This window comes from Oncorhynchus kisutch, linkage group LG25, assembly GCF_002021735.2.
Source record: "Oncorhynchus kisutch isolate 150728-3 linkage group LG25, Okis_V2, whole genome shotgun sequence".
Taxonomy (NCBI): Eukaryota; Metazoa; Chordata; class Actinopteri; order Salmoniformes; family Salmonidae; genus Oncorhynchus; species Oncorhynchus kisutch.
In genome coordinates, this window is record NC_034198.2 from 38,456,998 (window position 1) to 38,479,436 (window position 22,439).

At 43.1% G+C, this 22,439-nt stretch overlaps 1 protein-coding gene across 9 annotated transcripts in view; it reads left to right on the forward strand.

Moving 5' to 3' along the window:
* Positions 1-22,439, forward strand: part of LOC109869887 (histone acetyltransferase KAT6B) — a 101,072-nt gene that overhangs the window by 33,180 nt on the left and 45,453 nt on the right. For 5 of the 9 annotated variants that reach the window (XM_031804659.1, XM_031804661.1, XM_031804662.1 and 2 more), the window contains exons 4-7: positions 4,214-4,329; positions 4,749-4,875; positions 20,551-20,680; positions 20,911-22,025. In XM_031804659.1, coding sequence (XP_031660519.1) covers positions 4,214-4,329; positions 4,749-4,875; positions 20,551-20,680; positions 20,911-22,025 — 1,488 coding nt within the window. The remainder of the gene's footprint in view (positions 1-4,213; positions 4,330-4,748; positions 4,876-20,550; positions 20,681-20,910; positions 22,026-22,439) is intronic. The other 4 variants (XM_031804665.1, XM_031804663.1, XM_031804666.1 and 1 more) reach the window with 4 other exon arrangements.

Genomic DNA, 22,439 nt, shown 5'->3' on the forward strand with positions numbered 1-22,439 from the left:
ATTTATTCATCACAAAACTCATTGATATTGCCAATTACTTTAATAATTTTTTCATTTTCAAGAATAGCAAATTTAGAGTTTGTTGCTGGCATGTCATGCCTGACTCTACACATCCAAGTATAACTGATCAAATTAGCGTTGTAATTTTGAACTCTGTAAAGTGAGTGTGGAAGAGGTGAAAAGAATTGTCAATCAACAATGACAAGCCACCGGAGTCTGACAACTTTGATGGAAAATTACTGAGGTTAATAGCGGGCAATATTGACACTCTTATTTGCTCATTTAAGCCTACTAGAAAGTGTGTGGCCCTCAGGCCTGGAGAGAAGCAAAAATTATTCCCCTACCTAAGGATAGTAAAGCCCCCTTTACTGGCTTAAATAGCCGACCAATCAGCATGTTACCAACCCGTAGTAATATTTTTGACCAGTTTGTGTTTGACCAGATACAATGCTATTTTACTGTAAACAAATTGACAACAGACTTTCAGCATGCTTATAGGGAAGGACGCTCAACAGGCACTTACAAAAATGATTGATTGGCTAAGTGAAATTGATCAGTAAAAAGTTTGAGAGCTGTTTTGTTAGATTTTTTGACATTATCAATCATTAGTCTGCTGATGAGAAACTTGTGTTATGGCTTTACACCCCATGCTATATTGTGGATAAAGAGTTACCTGTCTAACAGAACACAGAGGGTGTTCTAGAATGGAAGCCTCTCCAACATAATCCAGGTAGAATCAGGAATTCCCCATGGCAGCTGTCTAGGCCTGTTACTTTTTTCAGTCTTTACTAATGCCATGCCACTGGCTTTGAGTCAAACCAGTGTGTCTATGTATGCGGATGACTCATCACTAGACACATTGTCTACTACAGTGACTGAAATCACTGCAACACTTAACAAAGAGCTGCAGTTAGTTTTAGAATGGATGGCAAGGAATACGTTAGTCCGAAATATTTCAAATCATTCACTAAACCGTGTAATAAATAATGTGGAAATTGAGCAAGTTGAGATGACTTAACTGCTTGGAGTAACCCTGGATTGTAAACTGTCATGGTCAAAACATATTGATACAACAGTGGCTAAGATAGGGAGAAGTCTGTCCGTAATAAAGCACTGCTCTGCCTTCTAAACAACACTATCAACAAGGCAGGTCCTACAGGACCTAGTTTTGTCACACGTGGACTACTGTTCAGTTGTGGGGTCAAGTGCCACGAAGAGGGACCTCGGAAAATTACAATTGGATCAGAACAGGGCAGCACGCCTTGGATGTACACAGAGAGCTAACATTAATCTCTCATGTCTCAAAGTGGAGGAGAGATTGACTTTATCACTACTTGTTTTTGTAAGAAGTGTTGACATGGTGAATGCACCAAGCTGTCTGTTTAAACTACTAGCACACAGCTTGGACACCCATCCATACCCCACAAGACATGCCACCAAAGGTCTCTTCACAATCTCCAAGTCAAGAACAGACTATGGAAGGAGCACAGTACTACATGGAGCCGTAACTACATGACTGCGAAGACACACACACACACACACACACACACACATATATACATGAGTCAGACTGCAGAGTGTAAAAGCAGCCAACAAGTGCTCAGCATATGTGGGAACTCATTCAAGACTGTTGGAAAAGCATCGCAGGTGAAGCTGGTTGGGAGAATGCCAAGAGTGTGCAAAGCTGTCTGTCATCAAGGCAAAGGGTGGCGACTTTGAAGAATCTCAAATAGAAAATATATTTAGATTTAACTGTTTTTTTTTTTTTGTTTTTTTCTTGGTTACTACATAATTCCATATGTGTTATTTCATAGTTTTGATGTCTTTACTATTATTCTACAATGTAGAAAAGAGTTTTTTTTTTTTTAAACGCTTGAATGAGTAGGTGGTGTTAAACTTTGGACTGGTAGTGTATGTGAAAGTGGAGTTGTGGCCTGAGGGAACACACTTAAAGTGTTATGAAATAATATAAAAAAATCTGTATATAATGTTGCTTCCTCAGGAAGAGTAGCAGCTGGGATCCTTAATAAATACATGTTTGAAAAGCGAGTAGGTTTAAAGATGTTTTTTTTTTCATCTCAGTGTTGTATATTGAGACAGGCTTGAATAAGCTGAGTAGCCAATAGGCAGATGGTTATTTATCTGATTCTCTGTAATAGTGGTATGGGAATAATAATGATTTTTAGTTTTGTAAAGTGGTTTCTTTCATCAAACACATTTTCAGTCACTTCCTGGTCTGAAGAATAAACAGGTTCATGTTAAGACCTACATGTTTTTTTTGTAGAGTCTCATGGAATGTAGGTCTACATTGAACACCACACATTGGCTGTTACTGTAGGCTGGATGATAGAACAGCTATTTCCATGCTAAAAATGTTATGGGGTGTATTTTCTCCATTGTTTTTGATGGTAGGCCTAAATGATGATCAAATAGCCACAGTAGCCAACTTGATCACTGTCTAAAACTGTGACTTAAAATGGGTATAGCCTAAGTGTTCACAGTAAACGCCCGCTGGAAGTTGCACAGAATTTTCACTGTGTTCAAATTTGCATTCAGCAGACCTAAAATGGCTTTTCTTCTGATGCCCTCGCTAGTTTGATTTGGATTTCACATTCCCAGCCTTACTTTCTTCTGCTTTTGTCCACAACATTGAGTCATTGAAACTGAAACAGTGCATCCTGAAGGACTGGAGCCAGAAAACAATGTACCGGCTGTGATTTACAACTTGATGGCAATATTTGTTGGACTACCAAGCAATATATTGGTGAATTATATTAATCATGCATAGATGAATGCATCCATCTATTCTGCCAACAAATCAAATCAAATTGTATTTGTCACATACACATGGTTAGCAGATGTTAATGCGAGAGTAGCGAAATACTTGTGCTTCTAGTTCCGCTCATGCAGTAATATCTAAGTAATCTAACCTAACAATTTCACCAACACTACCTTACTCCATGTAATGTTTTTTTTTTGTCAGATAGAACCTATTTTTAAAACTATTAAGTTGGTTTTGTAGCATAAACTGTGAATTGGATATTTTCCACTGATATTATGATTGTCTGTTTTGTCAAATCTTGCGAAGTAGTTAAAACACTTGTCAGTTTCACTTTTAACCTTCTTGTGTGAACATGATGGGAAGGTCGAGTCTACTGCTCTGTGAAACTGATACTAAAGAATATGGTCCCAAGTGGCACCCTCTTCCCCATTCAGGCTTCAGAATACATTCACAGCCCTTTACTTTTTCCACATTTTGTTACAGCCTGAATACTCACAATGAAAAGCTGAAATCTCATGAGTCAATAGGTACGGCAAGCCTAAATACATTGTGTAAAAAATGTGCTTAACAAGTTGGATAGTAAGTTGCATGGACTAACTCTTTGTAGAAGGGTGTTTAACATGTTTAATGACTACCCTACTTCTGTACCCCACTCGTACAATTATCTGTAAGGTTTAAGAGCAGTTCATTTCAAACACAGATTCAACCACAAAGACCAGGGAGGTTTTCCAACACCTCGCAAAGAAGAGCACCTATTTGTAGATTGGTATAAAAAAAAGCAGACATTGAATATCCCTTTGAGCGTGGTGAAGTCATTAATTACACTTTAGATGGTATATCAATACACCCAGTCACTACAAAGCTACAGGCGTCCTTTCCAACTCAGTCCTGAGTGACCTAGTAACAGTTTTGACTTAATAAATTGGTTTGGAAATCTGTGGCAAGACTTGAAAATGTCTGTCTAGCAATGATCAACAACCAACTTGACAGACCTTGAAGAATAAAAAAAAAAAGTTCTTTCAAGGTTTGCAAAGCGCTTAGAGACCACCCCAAAAGACTCTCGGCTGTAAATGCTGCCCGAGGTGATTGCAACATGTATTGACTCAGGAGGTTGAATACGTATCTAATTAAAATATATTGGTGTTTTTATTTTTATTTATAAAAATACATATATTAAAAAATATTTCAGTTTGACATTACAGAATATTTTGTGTAGATGGTAGACAAAAATGACAATTAAATCCATTTGAATCCCATTTTAACACAACAAAATGTGGGGGGAAAATCCAGGGGTGTGAATGCAGTGTCGGTCTCTCTCTGCTCTGGTCAAAAGCATTACATGGGGAATATGGTGCTGTTTTGGACGTGAACCAAAATATGGTTGAAATGTACAGGAACACTAATATGCTCCTCTTTTAATTACCTCTACAGGGCATCCGTCTTGTTTGAAGTTTTCCCCAGAGCTGACCACTAACGTCAAGAGATTGCGATGGCAATGTATAGAATGTAAAACATGTAGCTCCTGTCAAATACAAGGCAGAAACGCTGTGAGTATTATAATGATGTAATATTGTTCTATTTGCTGTTTACAAACCATTTTAATCCGTGACATAGATTGATAATACCTTCATAGAGACATAGCGAGTCTAACGTCTCCAAGGCATTATGGGTAGTACATGTCCTCTTAAATGATATTGGCTGATCCCAAATAGCGCCCTAGTCACTATATAATGTACTACGAAGGTCAAAGGTTGTGCACTTTATTGGTAATAGTGTGCTGTTTGGGACACATACTATATCATTACATTTTTCGAACATAGATCAGCCTTTTCCCGGGCAACATGTTGTACATTGAATATGCACCGCCCTTTCTTCATTCAAAACATAAATCACCTTCTCATCCATGTTAAACTAAACGGACGTGTAGAGTGAAATGACAGAAGGTGTAACATCTATGCAACTACAGGGAAGCCACCACACAGCCCCACACATGCCTCCTGTCTCCTTGCAGGATGAGATGCTGTTCTGTGACTCCTGTGATCGGGGGTTTCACATGGAGTGCTGTGACCCGCCTCTCTTAAGGATGCCAACAGGTAAAGGCGTTTTATACATGTTTGGCTCCTTAGTTTTGTCTGAGGTTGTCTCTCTCTCTCTCCTTCTGTCTGTCTTTTTCTCAATCTCTTATCTCTCTTTCTCTCGCTCTCTCTCTCTCTCCCTCTCTATTCCTTTCTCTCTCTCTCAATTCAATTCAAATGACTTTATTGGCATGGGAAGCACGTGTTAACATTACCAAGTGAAGTAGATAATATGCAAAAGTGAAATAAACAATCAAAATAAACACACAGTGTTCCAAAAGAATAAAGACATTACAAATGTCCTTATGTCTATATTCAGTGTTGTGTACTTTAACCACTTGTACATTGTTACAAGGGAAAATAAATAAGCATAAATATAGGTTGAATTTACAATGGTGTTTGTTCTTCACTGGTTCACAAATCTTGCTGCTGTGACGGCACACTGGTATTTCACCCAGTAGTAATGGGAGTTTATCAAAATCGGGTTCGTTTTCAAATTCTTTGTAATCTGAGGGAAATGTTTTTTATTTTTTATTTCAACTTTATTTAACCAGGTAGGCCAGTTGAACAAGTTCTCATTTACAACTGCGACCTGGCCAAGATAAAGCAACGTAGTGCGACAAAAACAACACCGATTTACGCATAACCAAACGTACAGTCAATAACACAATAGAAAAGAATAATAGAAACCTGTAGAGTGTGTGCAAATGTAGAAGAGTAGGGAGGGAGGTAAGGCAACAAATAGGCCCTAGAGGCGAAAAAAAAAATACAATTTAGCATTAATACTGGAGTGATAGATGTGCATATTATGATGTGCAAGTAGAGGTACTGGGGTGCAAAAGAGCAAGAAGATAAGTAACAATATGGGGATGAGGTAGTCGTGTGGATTTACAGATTGGTTGTGTACAGGTACAGTGATCGGTAAGCTGCTCTGACAGCTGATGCTTAAAGTTAGGGAGGGAGATATAAGACTCCATCTTCATAGATTTTGTGCAATTTGTTCCAGTCATTGTCTGCAGAGAACTGGAAGGAAAGGCAGCCAGAAGAGGTATTGGCTTTGGGGTTGACCAATGCAATATACCTGCTGGAGCGCGTGTTATGGGTGGGTGTTGCTATGGTGACAAGTGAGCTGAGATAAGGCGGGGCTTTACCTAGCAAAGACTTATAGATGACCTGGAGCCAGTGGGTTGGTCGACGGATATGTAGTGAGGGCCAGCCAACGAGAGCATACAGGTTGCAGTGGTGGGCAGTACATGGGGCTTTGGTGATAAAACGGATTGCACTGTGATAGACTACATCCAGTTTTTTGAGTAGAGTGTTGGAGGCTATTTTGTAAATGGCATTGCCGAAGTCGAGGATCGGTAGGATAGTCAGTTTTACTAGGGTATGTTTGGCGGCATGAGTGAATTAGGCTTTGATACAAAATAGGAAGCCGATTCTAGATTTCATTTTGGTTTGAAGATGCTTAATGTGAGATTTTACAGTCTAACCAGACACCTAGGTATTTGTAGTTGTCCACAAGTCAGAACCATCCAGAGTAGTGATGCTAGTTGGGCGGGAGGGTGTGGGCAGCTATCGGTTGAAGAGCATGCACATAGTTTTACTAGCATTTAAAAGCAGTTGGAGGCCACTAAAGGAGTGTTATATGGCGCTGAAGCTCATTTGGAGGTTTGTTAGCACAGTGTCCAAAGAAGGACCAGATGTATAAAGAATGGTGTCGTCTGCGTAGAGTTGTGTCAGAGAATCACCGGCAGCAAGAGTGACACCATTGATATATACAGAGAAAAGAGTCTGCCCGAGAATTGAACCCTGTGGCACCCCCATAGAGACTGTCAGAGGTCCGGACAACAGGCCCTCCAATTTGACACACTGAACTCTATCTGAGAAGTGGTTGGCGAGGCAGTCACTTGAGAAGCCAAGGCTTTGAGTCTGCTGATAAGAATGCGGTGATTGACAGAGTCAAAAGCCTTGGCCAGGTCGATGAAGACGGCTGCGCAGTACTGTCTTTTATCGATGGAGGTTATGATATCGTTTAGGACCTTGAGCCTGGCTGAGGTGCACCCATGACCAGCTCGGAAACCAGATTGCATAGTGGAGAAGTTACGGTGGGATTCGAAATGATCGGTGATCTGTTTATTAACTTGGCTTTTGAAGATTTTTCGAAAGGCAGGGCAGGATGGATATAGGTCTCTAACAGTTTGGGTCTAGAGTGTCGGGGATGACCATGGCAGCTTTCCAATCTTTGGGGATCTCAGACGATACGAAAGAGAGGTTGAATAGGCTAGTAATAGGGGTTGCAACAATTTTGGTGGGTAACTTTGGAAAGAGAGGGTCCAGATTGTCTTGCCCAGCTGATTAGTAGGGATCCAGATTTTGCAGTTATTTCAGAACATCAGCTGTCTGAATTTGGGGGTATCCAGGTGGAAAGCATGGTCAGCCGTGGAAATATGCTTATTGAAATTATCGACTTTCGTAGATTTATCAGTGATGACAGTGTTTCCTAGCCTCAGTGCAGTGGGCAGCTGGGAGGAGGTGCTCTTATTCTCCATGTACTTTACAGTGTCCCAAAACCTTTTGGAATTAATGCTACAGGAAGCAAATTTCTGTTTGAAAAAGCTAGCCTTAGCTTTCCTAACTGGCTGAGAATATTGGTTCCTGACTTCCCTGAAAAGTTGCATATCGCGGGGGCTATTCGATGCTAATGCAAAATGCCACAGGATTTTTTTGTGCTGGTCAAGGGCAATCAAGTCTGGGGTGAGGCAAGGGCTATATCTGTCCTTAGTTCTACATTTTTTGAATGGGGCATGCTTATTTAAGATGGAGAGGAAAGCACATTTGAAGGGTAACCTGGCATCCTCTACTGACGGGATGAGGTCAATATCCTTCCAGGAGACCCGGGCCAGGTTGATTAGAAAGGCCTGCTCGCTGAAGTGTTTTAGGGAGTGTTTGACAGTGATGAGGGGTGGTTGTTTGACCGCGGACCAATTACGCATGCAGGCAATGAGGCTGTGATCACTGGTTGAAGACAGCAGAGGTGTATTTAGAGGGCAAATTGGTCCGGATGATATCTAAAGGCGTGCTCATGGTTATGGATTTAGGGTTGTACCTGGTAGGTTCCTTGATAATTAATGTGAGATTGAGGGCATCTAGCTTAAATTGTAGGACTGCTGGGGTATTAAGCATGTCCCAGTTTAGGTCACCTAACAGTACATACTCTGAAGATAGATGGGTTCCGATCAATTCACATATGGTGCCCAGGGCACAGCTGGGGGCTGAGGCGGCAACAGTGAGAGACTTGTTTCTGGAAAGGTGGATTTTTAAATGTAGAAGCTTAAACTGTTTGGACATAGACCTGGACAGTAGGACAGAACTCTGCGGACTATCTCTGCAGTAGATTGCAACTTTGGCTGTTCTATCTTGTCGGAAAATGTTATATTTAGGGAGGCCTTCCTAAGCCAGGATTCAGACACGGCTAGGACATATGTGTGTCTAATATGGTCATACATTGGGCAGGAGGTTAGGAAGTGCAGCTCAGTTAAGTGCAGCTCAGTTTCTACCTCATTTTGTGTGCAGTGTGCACATAGCCTGTCTTCTCTTGAGAGCCAGGTCTGTCTACGGCGGCTTTTCTCAATAGCAAGGCTATGCTCACTGAGTCTGTACATAGTCAAAGCTTTCCTTAATTTTGGGTCAGTCACCGTGGTCAGGTATTCTGCCGCTGTGTACTCTCTGTTTGGGGCCAAATAGCATTCTAGTTTGCTCAGTTTTTTTGCTAGTTCTTTCCAATGTGTCAAGTAATTATCTTTTTGTTTTCTCATGATTTGGTTGGGTCTAATAGTGTTGCTGTCCAGGTGCTCTGTGGGGTGTGTTTGTGATTACTTGACACATTGGAAAGAATTAACAAAAAAACAGAGCAAACTAGAATGCTATTTGGTCAGGGGCTCTGTGTGGTGTGTTTGTGAACCGAGCCCCTGGACCAGCTTGCTTAGGGGACTCTTCTCCAGGTCCATCTCTCTGTAGGTGATGGCTTTGTTATTGAAGGTTTGGGAATCGCTTCCTTTGAGGTGATTGTAGAATTTAACGGCTCTTTTCTGGATTTTGATCATTAGCGGTTATTGGCCTAATTCTGCTCTGCATGCATTATTTGGTGTTCTAGATTGTACACGGGTGGTATTTTTGCAGAATTCTGCATGCAGTCTCAATTTGGTATTTGTCCCATTTTGTGAATTCTTGGTTGGTGAGCGGACCCCAGACCTCACAACCATAAAGGGCAATGGGCTCTATGACTGATTCAAGTATTCTTTAGCCAGATCCTAATTGGTATATCGAATTTTATGTTCCTTTTGATGGCATAGAATGCCCTTCTTGCCTTGTCTCTCAGATCGTTCACAGCTTTGTGGAAGTTACCTGTGACGCTGATGTTTAGGCCAAGGTATGTATAGTTTTTTGTGTGCTCTAGGGCAACGGTGTCTAGATGGAATTTGTATTTGTAGTCCTGGCGACTGGACCTTTTTTGGAACACTTATTTTGGTCTTACTGAGATTTACTGTCAGTACCCAGGTCTGGCAGAATCTGTGCAGAAGATCTAGGTGCTGCTGTAGGCCATCCTTGGTTGGTGACAGAAGCACCAGATCATAAGCAAATAGTAAACATTTGACTTCAGATTCTAGTAGTGTGAGGCCGGGTGCTGCAGACTTTTCTAGTGCCCTCACCAATCCGTTGATATTTATGTTGAAGGGGGTGGGCTTAATCTGCATCCCTGTCTCACTCCACGGCCCTGTGGGAAGATATGTCTTTTTTGGGGGCAATTTTAGCTGTACACTTGTTGTTTGTGTACATGGATTTTATAATGTTGTATTTTTTTCCCCCAAAACCACTTTCCATCAATTTGTATAGTAGACCTTCATGCCAAATTGAGTCGAAGGCTTTTTTAAAAATCAACAAAGCATACCTTTGTTTTGTTTTGTTTGTTTGTCAATTAGCGTGTGCAAGGTGAATAGTCCATTTGGTAAAAAGTCCATTTGACATTTGCTCAGTACACTGTTTCCACTGGGTAAATGTTCGAGTCTGCTGTTAATGATAATGCAGAGGATTTTCCCAAGTTTGCTGTTGACGCATATCCCACAGTAGTTATTGGGGACAACTTTGTCTCCACATTTGTGGATTGGGGTGATCAGTCCTTGGTTCCAAATATTGGGGAAGATGCCAGAGCTAGGGATGATGTTAGAGTTTTAGGGATGTTGTTAGAGTTTTAGTATAGCCAATTGGAATTTGTTGTCTGTACATTTGATCATTTCATTGAGGATACCATCAACACCACAGGCCTTGTTGAGTTTGAGGGTTTTTATTTTGTCCTGTAGTTCACTCAAGGTAATTGGAGAATCCTGTGGGTTCTGGTAGTCTTTAATAGTTGATTCTAATATTTGTATTTAATCATGTAAACTCAGCAAAAAATAATTGTCCCTTTTTCAAGACCCTGTCTTTCAAAGATAATTCGTAAAAATCCAAATAACTTCACAGATCTTCATTGTAAAAGGTTTAAACACTGTTTCCCATGCTTGTTCGATGAATCATAAACAATTAATGAACATGCACCTGTGGAACGGTCATTAAGACATAACAGCTTACAGACTGTAGGCAATTAAGGTCACAGTTATGAAAACGTAGGACACTAAAGAGGCCTTTTTACTGACCCCAAAAAACACCAAAAGAAAGATGCCCAGGGTCCCTGCTCATCTGCGTGAATGTGGCTTAGGCATGCTACAAGGAGGCATGAGGATTGCAGATGTGGCCAGTTCAAGAAATTGCATAAATGTCCGTACTGAGAGACGCCTAGGACAGCACTACAGGGAGACAGGACGGACAGCTGATCGTCCTCGCAGTGGCAGACCAGGTGTAACAACACCTGCACAGGATCGGTACATCCGAATATCACACCTGTGGGACAGGTACAGGATGGCAACAACAACTGCCCGAGTTACACCAGGAACGCACAATCCCTCCATCAGTGCTCAGACTGTCCGCAATAGGCTGAGAGTGGCTGGACTGAGGGCTTGTCGGCCTGATGTAAGGCAGGTCATCACCGGCAACAACGTTGCCTATGGGCACAAACCCACTGTCGCTGGACCAGACAGGACTGGCAAAAAGTGCTCTTCACTGACGAGTCGCGGTTTTGTCTCACCAAGGGTGATGGTCGGTTTCGCGTTTATCGTCGAAGGAATGAGCGTTACACCGAGGCCTGTACTCTGGAGCGGGATCGATTTGGAGGTGGAGGGTCCGTCATGGTCTGGGGCGGTGTGTCACAGCATCATCGGACTGAGCTTGTTGTCATTGCAAGCAATCTCAATGCTGTGCATTACAGGGAAGACATCCTCCTCCCTCATGTGGTACCCTTCCTGCAGGCTCATCCTGACATGACCCTCCAGCATGACAATGCTGCCAGCCATACTGCTCGTTCTGTGCGTGATTTCCTGCATGACAGGAATGTCAGTGTTCTGCCATGGCCAGTGAATAGCCCGCATTTCAATCCCATTGAGGACGTCTGGGCCCTGTTGGATCGGCGGGTGAGGGCTAGGGCCAATCCCACCAGAAAAGTCTGGGATCTTGCATGGGCCTTGGTGGAAGAGTGGGGTAACATCTCACAGCAATAACTGGCAAATCTGGTGTAGTCCATTAGGAGGAGATGCACTGCAGTACTTAATACAGCTGGTGGCCACACCAGATACTGACTGTTACTTTTGATTTTGACCCTCCCTTTGTTCAGGGACACATTCCATTTCTGTTAGTCACATGTCTGTGGAACTTGTTCAGTTAAGTTCTCAGTTGTGGAATCTTATCTTCATACAAATATTTACACATGTTAAGTTTGCTGAAAATAAACACAGTTAACAGTGAGATTACGTTTTTATTTGTTGCTGAGTTTATATGATTTTGCTGTTTGTTAAAGAGCCAAAAAGATCGGAGAAGTGGTTTACCCATACATCTCCAACTCTAATTCTTCGTGTTGTTTGTTTAGTGTTTTCCAATTTCTCCAGAAGGGATTAGATTCTATGGATTCTTCAGTTACATTGATCTGATTTCTGACGTGCTGTTTCTTCTTTTTCTGTAGTGTATTTCTGTATTGTTTTAGTGATTCACCATAGTGAAGGCGTAGACTCAGGTTTTCCCGGTCTCCGTTTTTGGTTGGACAGGTTTCTCAATTTCTCGATTTTTCGATTTGATAGGGAAGCTGAGAGGTCAAATATACTGTTAAGATTTCCTTCCATCTATAGCATTTCTTAATATTATTCAGTTCCTTTGGCTTTGATGCCTCGTGATTGAGTATTGCTCTGTTCTGTGATTTTTGCTGTGATCTGATAGGGGTGTCAGTGGACTGACTGTGAATGCTCTGAGAGACTCTGGGTTGAGGTCAATGATAAAGTAGTCTACAGTACTACTGCCAACAGATGAGTTATAGGTGTACCTACTGCAGGAGTCCCCTCAGCCTACCATTGACTATGTACTGTACATACCCAGTGTCCGACAGAGCTGCAGGAGTCCCCTCGAAGCCTACCATTGACTATGTACTGTACATACCTAGTGTCCGACAGAGCTGCAGGAGTTGTGACCAGTTTTTGTTGGTTATGATGTCATAGTTGTGCCTAGGGAATGCTGTCACCTCCAGGCAGTTGTTTGTCCCCCTGTGTGCTGAGGGTGTCAGGTTCTTGTACGGTTCTGGCATTTAGGTCGCCACAGACTAGTACATGTCCCTGGTTCTGGAAATGATTGATTTCCCCCTCCAGGATGGAGAAGCTTTCTTCATTAAAGTATGGGGATTCTAGTGGAGGGATATAGGTAGCACACAGGAAGACATTTTTTCTCTGTTAAGATCATTTCCAGCCAAATGTAAAATGTTCCTGTTTTGATTAATTTAATGGAGAGAGTTAGGTCTGCTCTATACCAAATTAGCATACCCCCTGAGTCCCTTCCCTGTTTCACACCTGGTAGTTTGGTGGATGGGACTACCAGCTCTCTGTAACCTAGAGGGCAACCAGTGGGTCCGTCTCCTCTATACCATGTTTCTTGTAGGATGACAATGTCTATATTTCCAATTTCTTTGAAGTCCAGGTTCCTGCTCTTCAGACCAAAGGCTGATGACCTCAGGTCTTGGATATTCTAGATGAGATGGTGAAGGCTTTGTATTCCATAAAGTGTCCAATGTTGTTGGTCTTGTGGTTTAGCCTCAGGCTAGTAAGTGTGAGCAGAGCCTGCTGAGCATCTGGTACATTCCAGTTACTTGGACTAGTGTAAGAGTGGGGGTTGGGCCTTTTTGCCTGCTCACGACCTGGGCGTTTGTGTGACTTCCATGTTGAGGCCCTCTTTGCGGGGGTGGGGTGCATGGGGTGGGCAGGAGGAGCATATGTCTGATCTGAGGGGGCCTAAATGGGATGTGGGGATGGTTGACTTGGGTGGGTGTTGATTGGATGTGGTGGTGGTGGTGGTGATGTGGATGTGGCTGGTGGTGTTGTGGTCTGGATGTAGGTCCTCTATCTGTAGGTCTGGGGGGTGGGGGGGTCCCGCAGGTCTGGGAGAGTGTCTCGCTGGTCTGGGCGGGGTGTCTATTGATCTGTTGCTCCTATGTGAAGTGTTGGGGCTGCGTTTGAGAGCGATGTCCTTTAGAGTTCGGGTGAAGGTCGGCACTGCTGCCTTGTAGAGGTGGACCTGGTCATAGAGGCTGTTCAAGTCCAGGGTGGAGTGGTGGGCACTGCTGCCTTGTAGAGGTGGACCTGGTCATAGAGGCTGTTCAAGTCCAGGGTGGAGTGGTGGGCACTGCTGCCTTGTAGAGGTGGACCTGGTCATAGAGGCTGTTCAAGTCCAGGGTGGAGTGGTGGGCACTGCTGCCTTGTAGAGGTGGACCTGGTCATAGAGGCTGTTCAAGTCCAGGGTGGAGTGGTGGGCACTGCTGCCTTGTAGAGGTGGACCTGGTCATAGAGGCTGTTCAAGTCCAGGGTGGAGTGGTGGGCACTGCTGCCTTGTATAGGTGGACCTGGTCATAGAGGCTGTTCAAGTCCAGGGTGGAGTGGTGGGCACTGCTGCCTTGTAGAGGTGGACCTGGTCATAGAGGCTGTTCAAGTCCAGGGTGGAGTGGTGGGCACTGCTCCCTTGTAGAGGTGGACCTGGTCATAAAGGCTGTTCAAGTCCTGGGTGGGCCAGGAACAGTGGTGGGCCAGGAAAAATATGTTTTTGAGGCAAGTCACGTGAAATACTTGCGTTTACCCGCTGTATGGTAGTAGGGTGGAAGTCTTTTTCGTGGTAGCAGGGTGGACATAACCACTTGTGCATTGGGAAAAGTCGAAAAAGCTTTTTCAATCACTCGCTTCAGTGCTGTGGCCACCCTTTCCTGCTGTGTTCTCAGGTCGTTGGTGCCTGTGTGTATTATTATGTGACTGGGTAACCCTAGTTGGTCCTCTGACAGAAGGTCTACGGCACGCTGGGTGTTTGGACACCAGAGTTTAGACACACTGTGTTGGGGAAAAAGTGTTTTTTCTTCTATATATTTCCCATTTGAGCTGGCTTCTCTGCGGGGGTGGCCACCTCTCTCTAGTGGGTTGTTCTCTGTCACGCCATCCCCCTCAACATCTCCTCCAGCAGTCTGATTCTCTCTTCTAGTGCTCTGTTCTTCTCCAGCTCTTTCTTTTTATATCGTTGAAGTTGTCTCACCACAGTCCAGAGTGCAGATATGTCTCTCTCCACCTCCAGCTCGCCAGGTCTAGTTAAGGGGGTGTTGTTGTGCTGGACTGTTGTCTGGGTCTGTGCTGACTGCAGAGTAATCACCTGCTGTTCCAGCTCCACCTGCCTTACCTCCAGCTGGGTAAATGTATCCTTCATTTCAATGAGGGGGTAGTACTCCGTGGTGGGAGGTTGACTTTCCGCTTGGGGTTGCTCATCTGTGGGGTTATATAATGAAGAGATCTGGGGTGGGGGTATCTTTCTCAAGGGAGAGCTTCTCCTGCTGGACTATAATTCTTTGATTAGGTGAAAGTCCAGCTGAAACTGTTTGGGTTTGCCCTGTACTATTACTGTTCCAGACTTATAGAGAATTGTATTAGCGGACTCAGAATCCTTGTTGTCTAGTATCCTGAGTCCACCCCTCGTTAACCTCTCTGGTATATGTGGGACGGTAGCGTGCGCCAAATTCAAATCAATTCCTATAAAAATCTAACTTTCATTAAATCACACATGTAAGATACCAAATTAAAGCTACACATGTTGGGAATCCATCCGACATGTCAGATTTCAAAAAGGCTTTTCGGCAAAAGCAAACGATGCTATTATCTGAGGATAGCACCTCCGTAAACAAAAGAGAAAGAAATAAAAAACGCAGAAATAAAAATATAAATCATGCCTTACCTTTGACGAGCTTCTTCTGTTGGCACTCCAATATGTCCCATAAACAGCACAAATGGTCCTTTTGTTCGATTAATTCCGTCCATATATATCCAAAATGTTGATCCATAAAAACATCGGTTCCAACTTGTGCAACGTGACTACAAAATATCTCAAAAGTTACCTGTAAACTTTGCCAAAACATTTCAAACTACTTTTGTAATACAACTTTAGGCATTTTTTAAAGTAAATAATCAATCAAATTGAAGACGGGATGATCTGTGTTCAATACAGGAAGAAAACAAACTGACGCTAGCTTTCTGGTCACGCGCCTCTATCAAACAGTACACATGAAGTGACCATCGTTTCGAACCTGGCTACTTCTTCATTACACAAAGGAAAAACCTCAACCAATTTCTAAAGACTGGTGACATCCAGTGGAAGCGGTAGGAACTGCAAGCAAGTCCCTTAGAAATCTGGATTCCCAATGAAATCGCATTGAAAAAAGTGACGTCAAAAAAACAAAACATCAATGGTTTGGCCTCAGGGTTTTGCCTGCTACATAAGTTCTGTTATACTCACAGACATGGTTCAAACAGTTTTAGAAACTTCAGTGTTTTCTATCCAAATCTACTAATAATATGCATATCTTATCTTCTGGGGATGAGTCGCAGGGAGTTGAATTTGGGCATGCTTTTCATCCAAAATTCCAAATGCTGTCCCCTATTCTAGAGAAGTTAACACCCCCTCTCTTAACCTCTCTGGGATTTTCAGGAAGATAGCCTCCCACCTCAACAACAGCCAGTGAAGGTGCAGGGCGCCAAATTCAAAACAACAGTAATCCCTTAATTAAGATTCCTCAAACATACAAGTATTTCACACCATTTTAAAGATAAACTTGTTGTAATTCCAGCCACAGTGTCCGATTTCAAAAAGGCTTTACAAGTAAAGCACACTAAACGATTGTTAGGTCAGTACCTAGTCACAGAAAAACACAGCCATTTTTCCAGCCAAAGAGAGGAGTCACAAAAAGCAGAAATAGAGATAAAATGTATCACTAAACTTTGATGATCTTCATCAAATGACACTCATAGGACTTTGTTACACAATTACATGTATGTTTTGTTTGATAAAGTTCATATTTATATCCAAAAATCTCAGTTTACATTGGCGCGTTACGTTCAGTAGTTCCAAAACATCCGGTGATTTTGCAGAGAGCCACATCAATTTACAGAAATAGTCATAATAAACATTGCTAAAAGATACAAGTGTTATGCATGGAATTTTAGAACCACTACTCCTTAATGCAACCGCTGTGTCAGATTTCAAAAAAGCTTTACATTGTGGATTCAACAAAGTCAGAAAGAGCATTATAAATATTCACTTACCTTTGATGATCTTCATCAGAATGCACTCCCAGGTATCCCAGTTCCACAATAAATGTTTGATTTGTTCGATAAAGTCCATTTATGTTCAAATACCTCCTTTTTTTCGCGCGTTTAGCCCAGTAATCCAAATTCATTAGATGCGAGCAGACGTAAAGTCAAAAAGTTCTGTTACAGTCCGTAGAAACATGTCAAACGAAGTATAGAATCAATCTTTAGGATGTTTTTAACATAAATCTTCAATAATGTTTCAACCGGAGAATTCTTTTGTCTGTAGAAATGCAATGGAATGCAGCTAACTCTCACGTGAACGCGCGTGGTCAGCTCATGGCACAGTGGTAGACCTCATTCAGCTCCCATTCCGCCCTCCTTCACAATAGAAGCATCAATCAAGGTTCTAAAGACTGTTGACATCTAGTGGAAGCCTTAGGAAGTGCAATATGACCCCATAGACACTGTATATTTGATAGGCAATGAGTTGAAAAACTGCAAACCTCAGATTTCCCACTTCCTGGTTGGATTTTTTTATCTGGTTTTTGCCTGCCATATGACTTCTGTTATACTCAGACATCATTCAAACAGTTTTAGAAACTTCAGAGTGTTTTCTATACTAATAATATGCATATATTAGCAACTGGGCCTGAGTAGCAGGCAGTTTACTCTGGGCACCTTATTCATCCAAGCTACTAAATACTGCCCCCCAGTCCCAAAGAAGTTAGAGGGGTAGTGTGCTAATATAGCACTGTGCCATGCCAGGGGATGGTTTGTATGAAAGACGAGGTTGCTGATGTTCCCATTTTTATACTAGTCAGCAAAAAGTGTCTCTTGATTTTCCATAAGGAGCTTCATTTTGTGATATTTTCTTGCCTTATCATTCTTTACATACACAGGGTACTGTATTTTAATGACCTCTTAACAGCGGGAGGGAGCTTCTAAGCCCTCTCCATTTGGTTGGAGTAGACTGTTCGACTCTCCTACCATTGTTGGGCTAAAGGGCACCTCTCCATTTGGTTGGAGTAGACTGTTCGACTCTGCTGCCATTGTTGGGCTAAAGGGCTTTGACACCTCTCACTTGACACGTCAGTGCTAATTGAAGCTGTATCAAGCTTGGCAGCCTTAATTTAGCATTCAGTCATTATAAAGTAATGTAATGCGTTTTTCTTCTTGGCTTTTGGAAATAAAATATAGCTTCAGACTAAACATTACTCACTCAGTTCCAGGTTGGATGGTGTTTTCAGGTTTCTGTTGTTTTCCAGAGCCTTTGCTGCATAGCAAAGCATAGCAAAGCATTTCAGGTGATTCTGTAATTCCGTCCAAAGTCAGTTTGTAGGTTTTGAGTTATGATTTGGTGTGAAGGTTATGTTGTAGAGGGTAGTGTCCTGTATATATGTTCCTGACAAAAAAAGTTTAACTGTAAATCTATGCTGAAAAAGAACATGCTGAAAAATGCAGGAACTCATCAGATCATAACCTCTCTCTCTCTCTAATATATATATATATAATCTTTGTCTCTTTCTTTGTCTCCATCGTAGTGAAGCAGACATGGCTTATTAGGAGTTAGCATACATATCAAATGATTCCCCAGTCCCAGGGGTGATGTATTATCTGTAGATTACAGTACAGGCCCTACAGCTATGGTGGAATGATTGAACATGTACTGAAGTGTAGGACGCTTGGCAGACAGACTAATATTCTCACAGTCGAATCGCTTTGCTCAAAAACATGCTGACATGGGCAGTGTCCCAAATGCTAGCCTATTCTCTCCACCGGTCAAAGTGTTGCACTGTAGAGGGAATTGCCAGTTGGGACGCAGACTAGAAGTCTGTTTGGGTGGAGGTTTATTTCTTATGGATTTCCCTGCCTTGTGTTGATTTAATTGAATGTAGTTGGTTGTGAGGAGTGTTTCTCTCTCCCTCTCTCTCTCTCTGTTCGTTGTAAGAAGTGAGTAGGAGTGTCTCTCTCTCTCTCTCCCTCTCTGTTCGTTGTAAGAAGTGAGTAGGAGTGTCTCTCTCTCCCTCTTTCTCTGTTCGGTGTAAGAAGTGAGTAGGAGTGTCTCTCTCTCCCTTTCTTTCTCTGTTCGGTGTAAGAAGTGAGTAGGAGTGTCTCTCTCTCCCTCTCTTTCTCTGTTCGTTGTAAGAAGTGAGTAGGAGTGTCTCTCTCTCCCTCTCTTTCTCTGTTCGTTGTAAGAAGTGAGTAGGAGTGTCTCTCTCTCCCTCTCTTTCTCTGTTCGTTGTAAGAAGTGAGTAGGAGTGTCTCTCTCTCCCTCTCTCTGTTCTGTGTAAGAAGTGAGTAGGAGTGTCTCTCTCTCCCTCTCTCTGTTCGTTGTAAGAAGTGAGTAGGAGTGTCTCTCTCTCCCTCTCTTTCTCTGTTCGTTGTAAGAAGTGAGTAGGAGTGTCTCTCTCTCCCTCTTTCTCTGTTCGGTGTAAGAAGTGAGTAGGAGTGTCTCTCTCTCCCTCTCTTTCTCTGTTCGGTGTAAGAAGTGAGTAGGAGTGTCTCTCTCTCCCTCTCTGTTCGGTGTAAGAAGTGAGTAGTAGTGTCTCTCTCTCCCTCTCTTTCTCTGTTCGTTGTAAGAAGTGAGTAGGAGTGTATCTCTCCCTCTCTTTCTCTGTTCGGTGTAAGAAGTGAGTAGGAGTGTTTCTCTCTCCCTCTCTTTCTCTGTTCGTTGTAAGAAGTGAGTAGGAGTGTCTCTCTCTCCCTCTCTCTCTGTTCGTTGTAAGAAGTGAGTAGGAGTGTCTCTCTCTCCCTCTCTTTCTCTGTTCGTTGTAAGAAGTGAGTAGGAGTGTCTCTCTCTCCCTCTCTTTCTCTGTTCGGTGTAAGAAGTGAGTAGGAGTGTCTCTCTCTCCCTCTCTTTCTCTGTTCATTGTAAGAAGTGAGTAGGAGTGTCTCTCTCTCCCTCTCTTTCTCCGTTCGTTGTAAGAAGTGAGTAGGAGTGTCTCTCTCTCCCTCTCTTTCTCTGTTCGTTGTAAGAAGTGAGTAGGAGTGTCTCTCTCTCCCTCTCTTTCTCTGTTCGTTGTAAGAAGTGAGTAGGAGTGTCTCTCTCTCCCTCTCTTTCTCTGTTCGTTGTAAGAAGTGAGTAGGAGTGTCTCTCTCTCCCTCTCTTTCTCTGTTCGTTGTAAGAAGTGAGTAGGAGTGTCTCTCTCTCTCCCTCTCTTTCTCTGTTCGGTGTAAGAAGTGAGTAGGAGTCTCTCTCTCTCCCTCTCTTTCTCTGTTCGTTGTAAGAAGTGAGTAGGAGTGTCTCTCTCTCTCCCTCTCTTTCTCTGTTCGGTGTAAGAAGTGAGTAGGAGTCTCTCTCTCTCCCTCTCTTTCTCTGTTCGGTGTAAGAAGTGAGTAGGAGTGTCTCTCCCTCTCTTTCTCTGTTCGGTGTAAGAAGTGAGTAGGAGTCTCTCTCTCTCTCCCTCTCTTTCTCTGTTCGTTGTAAGAAGTGAGTAGGAGTGTTTCTCTCTTCCTCTCTTTCTCTGTTCGGTGTAAGAAGTGAGTAGGAGTGTCTCTCTCTCCCTCTCTCTGTTCGTTGTAAGAAGTGAGTAGGAGTGTTTCTCTCTTCCTCTCTTTCTCTGTTCGGTGTAAGAAGTGAGTAGGAGTGTCTCTCTCTCCCTCTCTCTGTTCGTTGTAAGAAGTGAGTAGGAGTGTCTCTCTCTCCCTCCCTCTCTCCGTTCGTTGTAAGAAGTGAGTAGGAGTGTTTCTCTCTTCCTCTCTCTCTCCATTCGTTGTAAGAAGTGAGTAGGAGTGTTTCTCTCTCCCCCTCTGTCTGCATTAAAAGGAAATGTTTCAAATGAATGTGTCCTGTGAATTGATGAAGCCTCATAACAGATTTAGTCTCTGACTCTGTTTCTCCCTCCCTGTGTGTGTGTGTGTGTGTGTGTGTGTGTGTGTGTGTGTGTGTGTGTGTGTGTGTGTGTGTGTGTGTGTGTGTGTGTGTGTGTGTGTGTGTGTGTGTGTGTGTGTCCAGGTACCTGGGTCTGTCAGGTCTGCAGGCCCAAGGAAAATGGAAAGACATTTCTGCATATGAAAGCCGATCAGATCAAACGTCGATATGCAAAGCCAATCGGGAGGCCCAGAAATAAGCTCAAACAAAGAATGTAAGTTTATCATTATGATCTATTTGAGTATATATTTTTCTTACTTTGTTGTACCAATAAATGATTTTCAGAGTGTCTGTAAACAACCTTATTGGCTCGAGGAAATCAATAATATCGTAATATTTTGTTATTGAGTTATGTTGTTAGTACTTACATTCTCCTAAAGTTTAGCTTTGTTTCTCCATATAGCTTTTATTAGTATCCTAACCCTATGTTGTTTTGGTGTCTAGGTCTGTAAGCAGTGGTGCCGGCTCCGTGCTAGCCCGGGGAGGAAGGGGGTCACCTGGTAGGGGTCAAAAGCTTACCGTCTGTTCCACACCTTCATCTGGTCATGCAGCATCTGTGAAGAACGCCACAGACAGATTGGCTGTTGCTACAGCTGACCCCTGTTGGGCAGGTGACGCTGTCACCCCTCCTCCCCAATTCACCACCTCCTCCTCCACCCTCTCCACCACTCCCCCCCTCACGCCCACCTCGTCCTCCTCGTCCTCCTCCTCCACCCCAGCAGCTATACTCACCGTTAACAAGAAAACCAAAGGGCTTATCGACGGGCTTTCCAAATTCTTTACACCCTCGCCTGTCGGTCGTAGGTCGTCGCGAGCCGGCGAGATCTTAGACCCCTCAGCCTCGAAAGGGTCACAGTCTTGTTGTCCTGCTAGGAAAAAGCCTGTCCCCCCGCCAGAACTATGGAAACTAAGTCCATCTCCGTCAGTTGTTGTTGGCATGGCTGCAAAGCTAACCACCACCACCCTATCTCCCTGTACACTCCCCCTCTCTCCCCCACCCATGTTGCCTGGACAGGGTTCCACCACCTCCCAGGTATTCTCCACCTCTGCTAACTCCCCCCAGAGTTCTTCCAGCCAGTCTAGCGTCCCCTCCCTTACTATTTTGTCTGATCACAACCAGCTTAAGGGACTCTTTGACGGACTCTCCCATATCTATACCACTCAGGGACAGTCTCGGAAAAAGGGACTGCCTTGCTATGCACCACCTAAGCGCAGGCACCATAAGGAATCCAAAACGTGTCCTCTCATTCCCCATCCTTCCCAGCAGCACCTTGGAAAGAAAGAGAGAATAAAGAATCGGTTGCTTTTGTTGTCCCATTCATCTCCTAACGCCTCTTCCCATCCTGGGCACGGCCGGCCAAGGGGGCGCCCCTTTAAGTTGGTCAGTCATTTCAGACGTAACCCCTTTTTTAAAAAGCGCAGAATGCTAGGCAGGCTAAGATGTAGAATGACCCCTCAGAAGGGAACCCAGGAAATGACCCCTCAGAAGGGAACCCAGGAAACACCAGGAAAGGGAGACATGACAGACGAAGGAAGAATTAAGACAGAGCACCATCATGGTAAGAAAAGGCTTGAACGCTCCGACCGAAACTACCTGCGTCTACTGCTATCTTTATTTTTTTTTTTTAAACCCTAAGGCTTGTCACAAATTGCCTGGCTATTTATACAAATGTATACTACTGTGTGAGCTAGCTAATGTTTTCTTTTAAAGAGTGAACAAGCACATTGGCTTTACCTCACTTTTATTAAATAACATTTTAACAAGTTTCTACTACTAATCTTTTATTTTTACCACCTACTTTTAATTCATTAATTTCAATTTGTTTAACCTGTTTAACAGCGTTTTTTTTCCTTTAATGGCTGAATAATAGTCTAGAAACACGGCTTCAGTTCCATCTCTCTCTCACCGGCTTCTTTGTTATAGTAGGTCCTCATATTAGTGCATGACCTAAACCCTAAACCCTCATACTGCT